The sequence below is a fragment of the Herpailurus yagouaroundi genome, unplaced genomic scaffold, assembly GCF_014898765.1.
Source record: "Herpailurus yagouaroundi ecotype Mexico unplaced genomic scaffold, PumYag 202, whole genome shotgun sequence".
NCBI classification, from domain to species: Eukaryota; Metazoa; Chordata; class Mammalia; order Carnivora; family Felidae; genus Herpailurus; species Herpailurus yagouaroundi.
The window spans coordinates 4788109-4799958 of NW_024412433.1; the positions used below are offsets into that span (position 1 = coordinate 4788109).

An 11850-nucleotide genomic window follows, 5' to 3' on the forward strand; every position below is an offset into this window, starting at 1 on the left:
CCATCCACCATTCATCCATCCCTTCATCATCTATCCATCCATCCACCCACCAATCCATCCATCCACCCACCAATCCAACCATCCATTCATCCATCCATCCCTTCATCATCTATCCATCCACCCACCCACCAATCCATCCATCCATCCACTCTACCTGACATATCTCCTTCCAACCATCTCACAATTACTTATATTTTTATAGCCACTCCTCCTTCCCTCTTACTTCTACTGCTTTCTTTCTTCTTGGCACCTAAAATTTTTTAAGCCCTTTAGGTCTTTTTGTTCTTGCATGCAGTTGTAAATTCGATAGCAGGGAGCATGGAAGGCACTGAAAAAATTCTGATCAGGTTTTATTTTAATAATGGACAGTCACCAGGAAGATAGTGTCACTGGAGTTTTATAAGCTACTGGATTCCCAGGCTGACGACCTGAGCAAAACACAGAAGTACAAAACGAGTATTTTCCTGGCTCAAGAGTGATATAAAACCATGAGAAAAAGTCCTATGTTGCTTAAAAATATACCACAATATTACATCAGGTGTTTTAATGGTGCCAGCACAAAAGATCAATTAGAGTCTTTCGAGTTGGAGTAGCAACACACCCACTGGACAGACCTTTTTATACTGTCCTACCTGCATACAACTGGATGCTGGGGTGGTAAATGACGCTTGTCTCTTTTTAAAAAAATTTACTCTCAAAATGAGTGTTTGCAATGAAAGCTGCAGGGACCAGACACCAAAAATAATAAAACACTAAACCATCTCATAACATTTTAGACATCGGTGTTTTAGGAAGCTGGAAAACGTAACACATTGTTGTGTGGCGGCCGATGAGAAATCCTGTTACTAAAAACACTCAGGGGGCGAGAAACTCAAGTCTCGGGTGTCGTCTCCACCAGAGATTTCTAGACTTCCTGGAGAACCGCGAGCTGCCCGGACCGGGGCGTCCCCTCACCCATTCTGTCTCTTCCCTTCCCTTCCGCAGACCCAGGAGCTCTGCCTGGATCCCCGCTCTCCCCCAGGGCCAGGGCAGTGGCTGGGACAAGGTAAGGGGTCAATAAATAACTTGTGAGATGAAGTTAGGTGAAAGATTAAGGAAAGACTGGGAGCCGCACCTTGATTACTCCTCCTGAATGCAGCAGTGATCTGACTTACGATTCCGAAATGGGCTGAGATAACCGAAGGTAGGAAACGCAGTTTTAAACCTAACTGGTAACTAATTTTAAAAACGTGTATGGCATGCTCCCGGCGGTCCCCCGCGAGTGTTCTCTGTGGACAGGCGTGTGCGCCTCGGTCACCGCGCTCTGTCTTGGGCAAGGGGCACCGACTCTGTGGGTCGGCCGTTTCCAGAGCACCAGGCAAAGCCTTTCGTTTAGAAAGAAACATCTTGAAAATCCAAGGAATTCTGTCGCATCGGACTGGTAGAGGCCTCGGAGCTCGTCCTGCAAGCCCACTATGCCACCCCCGGCACGTGTGGCCCGTTCTTCTCTGGGGGTGGGGGAGCTCTGCTGGCGACCACGCGAGTTCCTTCGAGGACTCGTGAGCAAAACCAGCAGCGCAGGGAGCAAACACTGGGACAGCGTGCAGGGCGTGGCCCCTGGGACTCGGGGACGCAGAGGTAAGACGCAGAAGACTCTTTCCTGGTGGACTTCCTTTCTTGCAGGAGAAGACAAAACAAACAGGAAAGCAAGACAGGGAGGTTTCAGACAATACAACGTGGTGACCGGTTAGGAAATGGCAGGGCAGGGAGACCTTCTGATGGGGTAGGAGACTGACAAGCAGGGGCACCGTGTCAGCCAGGTCCCGATAAAGCCGCAAGGAGAAGGGAGCCTGGGAAGGGCTTGGAGGGGAAGCAGAGGAACCGGGAGGGGGGTGACGTGGGCATGCGTGAGCTCACCCAGGTCTGAGCAGAGCAGCGGGCTGGAGACGAGGACGGGGAGGTGGGAGGGGCAGGTGGGACACAGGATAAAGCAGCATCGGGGGCCAGACCAGCTGGGGCCTTGTCAGCCAGAAATAAAACATCAGGAACACAGTCCGTGTGCAGGGGTGGGGGGGGGCCACTGCAGTGTCATGTGGGGGGAGTGGCAATCTGATTCATGTTGTTTTTTTTTTTTCCCCCAGAAGATGAGTCTGGCCAACCTCAGGGAAGCAGAAACACACAGGAGGGGATGAAAGGAGGCCGACAAGGTAGAGCCACAGTGGGACCCGTGGGCAGAGGAGAGGCGGCTCAGCGGGCAGCCTGGGGTGCCCCTGGGGAGAGAGCAGAGAGAACCGGCCACAGGAGTGGATTCAGCGAGGGGACGGTAAGAGGCCGTGTGGCCTGAGCTCCCAGGAGCACAAAGTGGAGGGTTGCAGAACGAAATCTCGAGTTCTGCTCTGGAAATGCTAAGTGTCAGTTACTCAAGAGCCCCTCCAGTCGCGGGCTGGTTATGTGTGTTCAACGGAGGCGAGTGTGGTCCAGCCGGGCGTATGAACGTGGGCGTCCTCTGTGTCTGGACAGACGTCCCACTCGGGGAAGGGGGGGCGTGCAGGGAGGAGAGAAGGCTGTGGCCGGAGCAGCGTCAGGGATCTGAGGTCTGGAGTGGAGCAGGACGACGCGGAGAGAGAGCCAAGAAAAGAGCAGGGAAATGCAGAGAAGGTGTCATTGGAGAAGCCAAGAGAAGAAAGTCTCAAAGGAGTAGATGGTGAAGGGAACCAAGGAGGGTCCTGGGACTGACAGGGTGAGGGGCTGGCCGTGGATGACACAAGGGTTCGAGGGGCTGGGAAGCAGGATGACCCGGACGGGTCAAAGAGAAAGGGGCCAGGGGTCACCAGAGACGGTGAGGACAGACAGCCCCCCCCCCCCCCCCCCCCCCCCCCCCCCGGGAAAGCTTGCCGAGAAGCAAGCAGACCGAGTCCTGGTAGCTGCAGGGTCCTGGCCGGCTCTGGGAGGAGAGAGGTCGGGTCTGCAGGCTCCAGGGCGAGGTCTGATCACCTCTGGGGGCACAGGAAGGAGACAGGATGAATGCGGAAGTAGTGTCCTTTGCAATGGAGAGGCGGCGGGTCCAGACGTGGAAGAGACACCCTGCCCCTTGTGCAGGAGGGAAGCAGGGCAGACCCTATACCCCGGGTGGGTCTGGGGTGGGGGAGGCAGTGAGCCCCTTGCCCTAGACCCTTGGTAAAGCACAGAGAGGGTCGTGAGGGGAGTAAGACAGTGTAAGAGGCGGGAAGGGAAAGCCGGAACAGATGTCACGTTACTTCATGCTACTTTGTGTCAACACGGTCACACACTCCTTCCTGTGACGAGTCACTGCCCCTGGTTCTGTTCTCGGGATGTCTACAGAGTAAGGCTCATGTCACTCATCGTGACCGTGAGGCACACACCCTATTCACACCCGCCCCCCCCACCCCCAAAGGCTGGACCTTAACTGTGGCTGCACGTGAGAAACCCCTGGGGGAACCTTCTGGTGCTGTTTCACCCCAGGCCAGGGGAGCCCATCACCAGCCCTCGGCCCCAGGAACTGAGATTTCTAAAAAACAGCCTCAAGCCTCAGACGTGGAGCCCAGTATGAGACACCCCCCCACCCCCCGCCCCGGAGGCCCCTTCCCCATCCCTGTCTTCTCCATCTGATGTGGGTTTCAGACTCTTTTCTACCTCCCTGTCCACTGCTCTGGACACCTCCCGACATGCCAGGGGCCTTCTGGAAACGTGGCCCCGCAGAAGGTTCCGGCAGGCCCGGTGAGGTTTGGGTGGAGGTGAGCACGGGAGGTGGTCCGAGGGCCCCCATTCTCAGGGCACAACCAAGTCTCGACGGTGTCTTGGCTGACGAGCAGCGTCTAGGTCGGCCCCACCAAGGTCAGTCACCCCATTTGTACAAATGCCGTGCCAAACCCGAACTCAGTATTCTAGTTCTTGGTTTCACTTTGTTAGCTTAACTCACTTTGTGGCGTCTAAACCTGGAGGGTGCCAGGATTATGCCTGTCAATGTGTGTTGTCCACGCCTCCCCACACAGGTAGCAGACGGATCCACCAACAGCCAAGGCCAGGATGGCCCAGCTGCGGACCTTCCCTGCCTCACACAGCGCTGCCGGGGGCGGCTGACTGGGTGGTTAAGAGGACAGCGCAGTGCCTGAGACGGAATCCAGCCTGGCCAGTACTTGCTGCACAGCTGCCCTCTCTGCCTCATCTCAAATGGAGATCGCGGGGTGCCTGGGGGGGCTCCTTCGGTTGAGTGTCCGACTTGGGCTCAGGTCACGATCTCATGGTTTGTGGGTTTGAGCCCCGCACCGGGCTCTGTGCTGATGGCTCGGAGCCTGGAGCCCGCTTCGGATCCTGTCTCTTCCCTCTCTCTGCCCCTCCCCTGCTCGTGCTCTCTCTCTCTCTCTCGAAAATAAACATTAAGAAAAATAAGAAAAATAAAACGGGGATCGCGCCAGGTCCTCATCTTATGGGGCCCTGGTGCCTGGAGAGCAGAGAGAGTTTGCTGGACGCCAGGGAACATCCTGGCGGGCACAGCGGCGGCAGGACTCCGGGGGACGCGGCCAGCCTCAGTCTTCCGCCTGGGGGATGGTCCGAGACCAAGCTCAAAGTCTTGCTGGGATGAGGCACTGCCTTGGGTTGGCGGCTGTAATTCCCTCGAGTAAGGAAACGGGCTTCCTTCCCTTTGGGGAAGGATTATTTAATTCATGGTGGAGCACAGCCAGGGTGGCTGGGAGGGGTCACAGACCTGAAGTTGTCATTGCCTCGGTCAGGGTCTCTCAACCTTGGCACTGCTGACCTCTCGGGTGGGATCACTTTTTGAGGTGGGCGGGCTGTCCTGTGCGCTGCACTTGGTAGCCTATTACCCGTGAGGTCTCAGTAGTGCACCCCTCTGCCCCTTGGCTGGGACAACTCAAAACGTCCGCAGACGTTGCCAAATGTCCCCGGGGGTGGGGAGAGGGGGCAGAATCACCCCTGGTGGAGAACCGCTGGTCTTGATGAAGATCCTGAGGGCCAGAGGGGCTAAAAGACTTAGTCCAGGTGTCAAGGCAATTGGCAACAGTATCCTTCCCTACTGTCTGTCTAAAATGGTTCCTAGACTTTTGCTAAGCAAAGTGGGAACTGTTGGCCTTTACGCATGAAATCCAGTGCTCCCCGTCCTGGTATCGGGGGCAGTGTTTTCTCTGGTCAGCACCCGCTGCTAGAAATAGCTGGCAGGAAGGAACTAAGGAGACAAAGTACAAAGTAACAGCGTTTTGATTGAGAGGGGGAAAAAAAATACACCTTTTACCCCCTGTGGCCAGTCACCCTAGGAAGCCTCTGCTCTCTCCTTGGCCGCATGCAGAGAAAGGAAAGCAGGCTCGGAGCACAGAGGGGACCGGGTCATCCCTTTAATTAGGCCGACCGGCCCAGTGAGGGGGGCAGACCTCGGCGGCTGAGACAGGGTGTCTGTCCAGCTTTGAGAGATGACAGCCCACGGGCCCTTTAACACTGCGCAAAGCTGAAGGTTGATGACAAACCCCAGGGAATGGTTTTTGAATGCCAGCCAGGATCCGGGAGGAACTAATGATAAAGGGAAAAGTTCAGGAGAACCAGAGAAGGGAAAACGCGGTTTCCTTTAAAAGCAAGCTTCATAAAGATAAACAACTTTTATGATGCAATGTTTTAATATTAAGCATCCATCCCCCTTAAACACACACACGCACGCACGCACGCACGCACTAAACAGCACAGGAGGAAACTATCCACTCTAGACTCAGAAAGACCTGGGTTTGCATTTTGGTTAATTATCGTGAGTGTGGTCTTGGGCTTCTCTGCCTTTTTGAACCTCAGTCATCAAACAGCACTAGTGATTCTCAGAAAATGCACATTGGACGTCAAGCTGCCGGAACAGAGAGGCCACTGACAACAAAGGCGGTCCCCACCTTGGGCTTCTCCTTCCCTCAAAAATCCTCCTACAAATTAAGCCTCCTGGTCCCAGTGGCCGTGGCACACTACCACCACCTGCTGGTGACATGCCAAAATTGTCAGCATAATATCGAAGCAGAGAAAAAAAGAGCTCTGACTGTAACAAAATCGACGGACGGATGGACGTAAACATCCCAGCACCCCGTTATAGCACCCTCTCTGTCAGGGCACACGCGGGGCCGCCTGAGCACCCTCGGGCCAGGCCCCGGGGATGGGAAAAACAGAGGGAAGTGCAGGAGGCGGGAGCAGCGCTGAAACTCGTTTCCAACCTCTATCCTTAAAACAGCCAGGCAAACGAAGAAACAAAATGTTCCTAATGAGAAAGACTGTTCAGAAGTTACAAACAACCCAAAGGCTTCGGGTTCAGGGTCAGGGGTCCGACAACAGATTCTAGCAGATTCTGGCAGAGAGAGGAATAAACCGCTGGAAGGAAACACGTGCGCACACACACACACACACCCCTTCGTGGAGGGCAGCGCGAGTGGCTGCGGGGTTTATACCTGGCGTTGACGAGGCTGTCTGGCGGCCGGTGGAGGCAGGCTGAGGGAGGGCTGAAGGGAAGAGAGTCGTTTGGAGCAGTGCAATATTCACGGGGATGGCCAGCCAGAGCAGCAAAGATGAACTGTTGGAATAGAGCAATCGGGGGACGGGGTGGAGCCATCTGAACAACCTGACAGTCAAGGGGCGTTGGGGGGATGGGGAGAGGGTTGCGCGTGGCCATGGCAACAGCAAGTCACGGCCCCTGGCCCAAGGCTGGCACTGGCAGAGACGGTGTGGCAGGCCTACCCGGCCTGCACCCTCCGCAAAGGTGTGATTCATCTGAAAGTACATTTTGCCCCGCAGCAGGATATGACAGCCAAGTATCTACAAACGACCCCCTGGGGTCCCCCCCCCTCCGCCCCCCACCGCTACCCACAGGAATGCGAACTCTTGGCTAACGCTTTAGAGAAAATTACCTATAGGGAACATGATTAATCCCCCCGAAAATTACAGGCTCCCAATCGGATCCAAGAAAACTCTCGGCCAATAGCTGTTGCTGAGATAATTGTTCTGAATCTATCAATATGGCTGAGCTGCCCCTTCATTGACTGCAAACAACCATTTCTTTCACCCAGGATTATAAGTTGGTGTTCACAGGCTCACCGCTGCCATTACGGTGATAAACAGTTTAAACCACAACAGGGTCTGACGTGTAGATCAATTCTGGGTCCATAAAGAATCTCTACACAACAGGTTCCAGGACAGGAATTTACAGCCACCAGTTTTTATTCTCTCTTGCTGCAAAAATTACTTCTGTCAAACACTTAGGAGAGTGAGGAAAAATGTAAAAAAATTAATTTTTCATGTACTACTGGAACAGCCTTTTCCAATGCAGGGGCTCAAGATGAATACGCTTCTGCATTTAAAAAATTACGCCGAGCAGCATGTGGCGTACCGCCGGAGAGGGACCCAATCCTCTGCGCCGCTCGCAAGCCAGCCGACAGCAATTTGAAACCCTGAACTGAGCTGTCTGGATTTCCTCTAAGGGCAGATGCGGGTCTCATGTTAGCGACGCCAAATTATATTAGACGTTTAATTTTAAACCTCAGGTACTTAATGTAAAACCTTACAACAGTAATAGTCATAAAGCAGTGGGGCATTCCATTTCACAGAATGGATTCTTCTTCTCTCTCCCCCCCCACCCACCTTTAATTTCACCGGAGCCTCCTGTTTTGTGGTTTTGCACACTACGTAGTAATCTATCTAATTAGGAGTTGCTCACAGCTGCTTAAAAGAGAGAAACCCCCCCCGGGGTACCTATGGGTGCAGAGGGTCAGCCTTTGAAAACTTCTCTGGAGCCAAAGTCTTAATTTAGTGCGGACGAGGGGGCAGAGAGAAATGGACTCCCAATGTTGTTGTTCTCATATTTGATAATAAGAGTGGATGACAATGGGAAGGCGGGTTCACCAATTCAGGGGCATCTGGATTCCAAAGCCGCTTACCTTCTCCCTGTGCCTGCTGCTAGGACAGCGTAAGCTTTCACGATTCTGACACCCACACCAGAGACTTGAGGGGAAAAAAATAAAAGGATTTTAAAAAATTTAAAAAAAAGAAAAAAAAAAAAAAGAGGGTGGGATTTGTATTAACTGTAACTCAGAAAAAGCACGAGACAGAGCTCTTAATCATGTTTGTTTCTTTTGTGATTATTTTCCAACACAGCACAGAATGCTGATGCCCAGGCTGAGGTCTGGAAATCCATTCATAAACGCGTTTCCTTGAAGTCGCCTGTCAGAGCCCGTGCCCTCGTGTTCATTAAAAACTTCTCTGGGTCTGGCCACTTGATAGATCATGGAAGGCAGGGATGGTGTTCACCAGCAGGAAGTCGTGATGCTAGCCTCGCTGGAGGTGGGCGGGGGTTCTCCTGCGTGTACCCGAGCACCCCGGGGGTCCCGGGAACACGCGGCTCCCACCCGCCACCCAGCAAATCTCGGTGGAGTCTGGGTGGCTGCATTTCTAGCCAGAGCGGTGGTTCTCAAACTTCGGCACACAACATCATTGGGGGGCTTGTTAGCACACGGGGTGCCGGGACCTAGCCCAGTGGGTCCACAATGAGACGAGGAATTTGCACTTCTAACCAGTCCCCGGGGGGCTGCTGCTGCTGCTGGCCCGGAAAGCCCATCTGGAGAAGCACCGGCGTGGAGCTCAGACCTGGAATCAGGCCACCCAGGTTTTCATCCCGGCCCCTGCCGGGGTGTGACGTTCGACAGGCGGTACGTATCCGGACCAGAGTTTCCCCACCCATCAAAGGCATCTGCTCCCCGAGGATCGAATGAGATAATCCACGTGAAGCCCTCAATAAATAGTAGCTCCCATTATTATTATTATCACTGCTGCTGTTCCCCTTTTCAACCGGATCTTGGTTGTGACGTGCCACCAGCCCCTAGGAGATGCAGGAAATAAGGAGGGATCGTGTAAAACGGCAGGAATCTTACTCCCCGGCAGCGCTCTGCCGTCTTTCCGGATCTTTGCTATTTAAAGTGACGCCAGCTCTAAGCCTTAAAATTGAGACGCTAACTGATTTTGCCATTCTGACCTCCCCATGGTCTTCTCGTCCTGTCTGCACCCAGCTGGCCGCGCGCGCGCGTGCCCGCCGACCCCATGTCACGGCCGCCCCCGGCCTGTTTCGTTTCTCCTCCTCTCTGAGCCTTTGTCCAAACTTCCTCGATGCTCAGAATAACTTCCTCGTGCCGTGTGGCCGCACACGTACAAAAATGCCCCTGGTCCTTTAAGCGTTGCTCGAGTCTCATTCTCATTGAGGAGTTTTCCTTGACGGACTCCAATAACCCTTAAAACGACCTGCACCATTCCAGCCCCGGGCTTCCTCCCGAGCGCTCCCTGCGGATCCCCCGGCACGACGGATGTGGGGGCGGACTCGAGCGCCCCATCGCCCGTGCTCAGGGTCCAGGCCCCGTGGCGTCAGGGAGCCTAGCCAGTCGCTAACAGGCATGCCGCGTGGAGGAAAAACGGACTCTCGAGGGCGTGAACACAGGAGAGACCGCTCTGTGGGGGTAAGAGCAGCGCGCGAACGTAGGTGATCTCAGGCTCTTACAGGGACTTTACAAATGTGTGTGTGCAGACCGACGCGATCATCTCCTGCGGGACGACACTTCCAGCCAAACCGAGGGTCTGGACATCACGGAGTGCCGTGCTTCGGGGCGGCGGAGCGCCCCGCGTGCGCGCGCCCAGCCAGACGCAGAGAGCCGTGGCGACCACCAGAGGCAGAACTGTGCGGAAGACAGCTTGCGGAGAACGGATTTAGACGAACATGCTGCTTCCCATGCCCTTCCTAGAAGACATTCTGCGTAGGGGGAGGCAAAGCTGGGGGCGATGGTCTCTCTCAGGAACCTAGCTCTTTTATTTTGCTGCCTTCCCCCAGACAGAACTCCCGCTGCGCATAAGGAGCAGAACTTAAACCCCGTCACTCTGTGCAGGCTGTGCTGGTAGAGCCCACAACGCGCTCAGAGGAGGAAAGCTCTAGAAGGTCGCTGCCCGACAAGGTGCCGTGCACACTGGGCTCTGGAAACACCTCCGCACAAAGGCGGCCACAGAATAAACCCAACTGGCTGGTTAATACTGACTGAAAAGCCACCGGACGGATCCCGAATATTGGAGAATGCGGTGATTATGTGAACTGCTAGCTCCTCCCGGAAAGGAAAGTCACTGTGAGAACAAGAGCAGGCGTTTAGTCACAGAGGCCACGGGCCACACCTGTGCTCCAAGCCCAAGGATGACAAGGGGCGGGGGAAGCACGCCCGCTCACCGGGTCAGACAGACGCTCCCGGGGGGAGGGCTGCCTGGCGGTGGGGCGGGGGGAGGGGTGCTCTGACCGAAGCACGGGCTGTACGATGAGAAGGCCCAGGCAGGCGGCAGCTGTAAGTGCGCGGATGGCACGTTCCAAGGGACGAGACCGTAGGTGGTTAGTTTTCAGGGACTCGAGGACCCCCCCCTGGCTGCGGTCAGACAAGAGGCAGGACGCCCGGAAGAGTCCCTGGAGACGAGGAAGCAGGCACACGCACCTGCCAGGGCATCGTCCTTCGAATGAGGAAGGGGCCCTGGGGGCGGGCGCGTGCTGGGCATGGGGGCAACGCTCCACCTGGGCCCGCAAGCCGCAGGCTTTTCCAGCAGCCCCCCACAGACTCAGTCTCTCCTCCGTGCCCAGGCTGAGACACCCTCGTTTGCAGCGGTCGCTTGGCATGGTGCGATGCCAGACGAAGCCGGGCAACTGGAAGCCAGGATTAGGTTTACCCACGGCAACGTCCTGCCGCAGCAGCTGTTGGGTCTACGGGGAAGACCCGATGCTGAATCTTTTAATTAGCACAAATCGTGCTAAAATTACTTTAAAGCCCTGTCTGATAGATAACATCCAACAGTGGGGATTTCCGTTAAACACCGGTGAACGGGCCGTCGACAAAACGCCACGGGCAAAGCGTGTGGCAGCAAAGCCAGCACCTAATGCACGTCTGCACACACGTGTCGAGACAGGTTCCGACGTCCACGCTTACGTTCCCCTCCCCCGCTGTCCCCAAAAAAGGGTGGGAGGGGAACGCTCCAAAATTCAGAGGGTGCATCAGGAATTGGGGGAAAGTCGTAAGGAGCACGAATTGCGTGTTTTCCTTTGACGAGAACAGGAGACAGACACGCCCCCCCCCCAAGCCCCCACGACGTAAACTGTGCACCGGTGGTGAGAGTGCACACGGGGTCACACAGGCCAAGTGTGACGAGGCCGTAAATTCTGCGTTATTTCCCGGTCCCGCCGCCTTCCCGTGCGTGGCCGTGGGGAGGCCACGCGCCCTGTCTGCAGCCCCGCTTCCCAAAGCTGTCAGGCGGGGATGCGATCCGCTCCTCCCTGACCAACTGGAACACGTGGGGCGACGTGGGTGGCACCTCTGTCAACCTCTGTCAAGGACCCCACGCTCCACGGATGGAACGGGACGCGCGCACTGCTCCCGCAGCTGCCCCGCGGGGCCCGCACTCAGCACGTGGGCGGTCAGGGCGCCACGTCCAGCCCCCGGCTCGGGACCGAGGACCGCGAGGGGGCCGCGCCCTCTCTTACCACTGCTGATGGCCGAGTTTGCAATGACCGTAGCCTCACTCCACTGGTCGGCACTGGAGACAGAGTAGGAGCGTTGCTGCATGCTGTCCGGCCGGCTGCTGAAGGAGCCCAGGCTGATGCCGCTTGCCATCTGAGACCCAGACGCACTAGTGACATTCCCTAGGAATAAACAAGTCAGGTGAACACCACCTCGGACTGCAGACCCCAGAAGCCAGCACGAGTTAGTCTAGAGGCCTACGTGCTTACACACGAGTGCACCCCGGCACCGAGAGCGGCTGCGTCCTAAGTGGAAAACGGAAGAGCCGGACAAAACGGTATTCGAGACGAAAGTA

The 11850-nt window shown here is 55.7% G+C and overlaps 1 protein-coding gene across 17 annotated transcripts in view; it reads right to left on the reverse strand.

The window, feature by feature from the left end:
* Positions 1–11850, reverse strand: part of AGAP1 (ArfGAP with GTPase domain, ankyrin repeat and PH domain 1) — a 548021-nt gene that overhangs the window by 158021 nt on the left and 378150 nt on the right. For 10 of the 17 annotated variants that reach the window (XR_005783188.1, XM_040450584.1, XM_040450583.1 and 7 more), the window contains one exon: positions 11519–11677. The exons of the other annotated variants lie outside the window; for them this stretch is intronic. Coding sequence is in view for 9 of the 10 variants with exons in the window: in XM_040450584.1 (XP_040306518.1) it covers positions 11519–11677 (159 nt within the window). In the remaining variant the exon portion in view is untranslated. The remainder of the gene's footprint in view (positions 1–11518; positions 11678–11850) is intronic. 17 annotated transcript variants of the gene reach the window in all.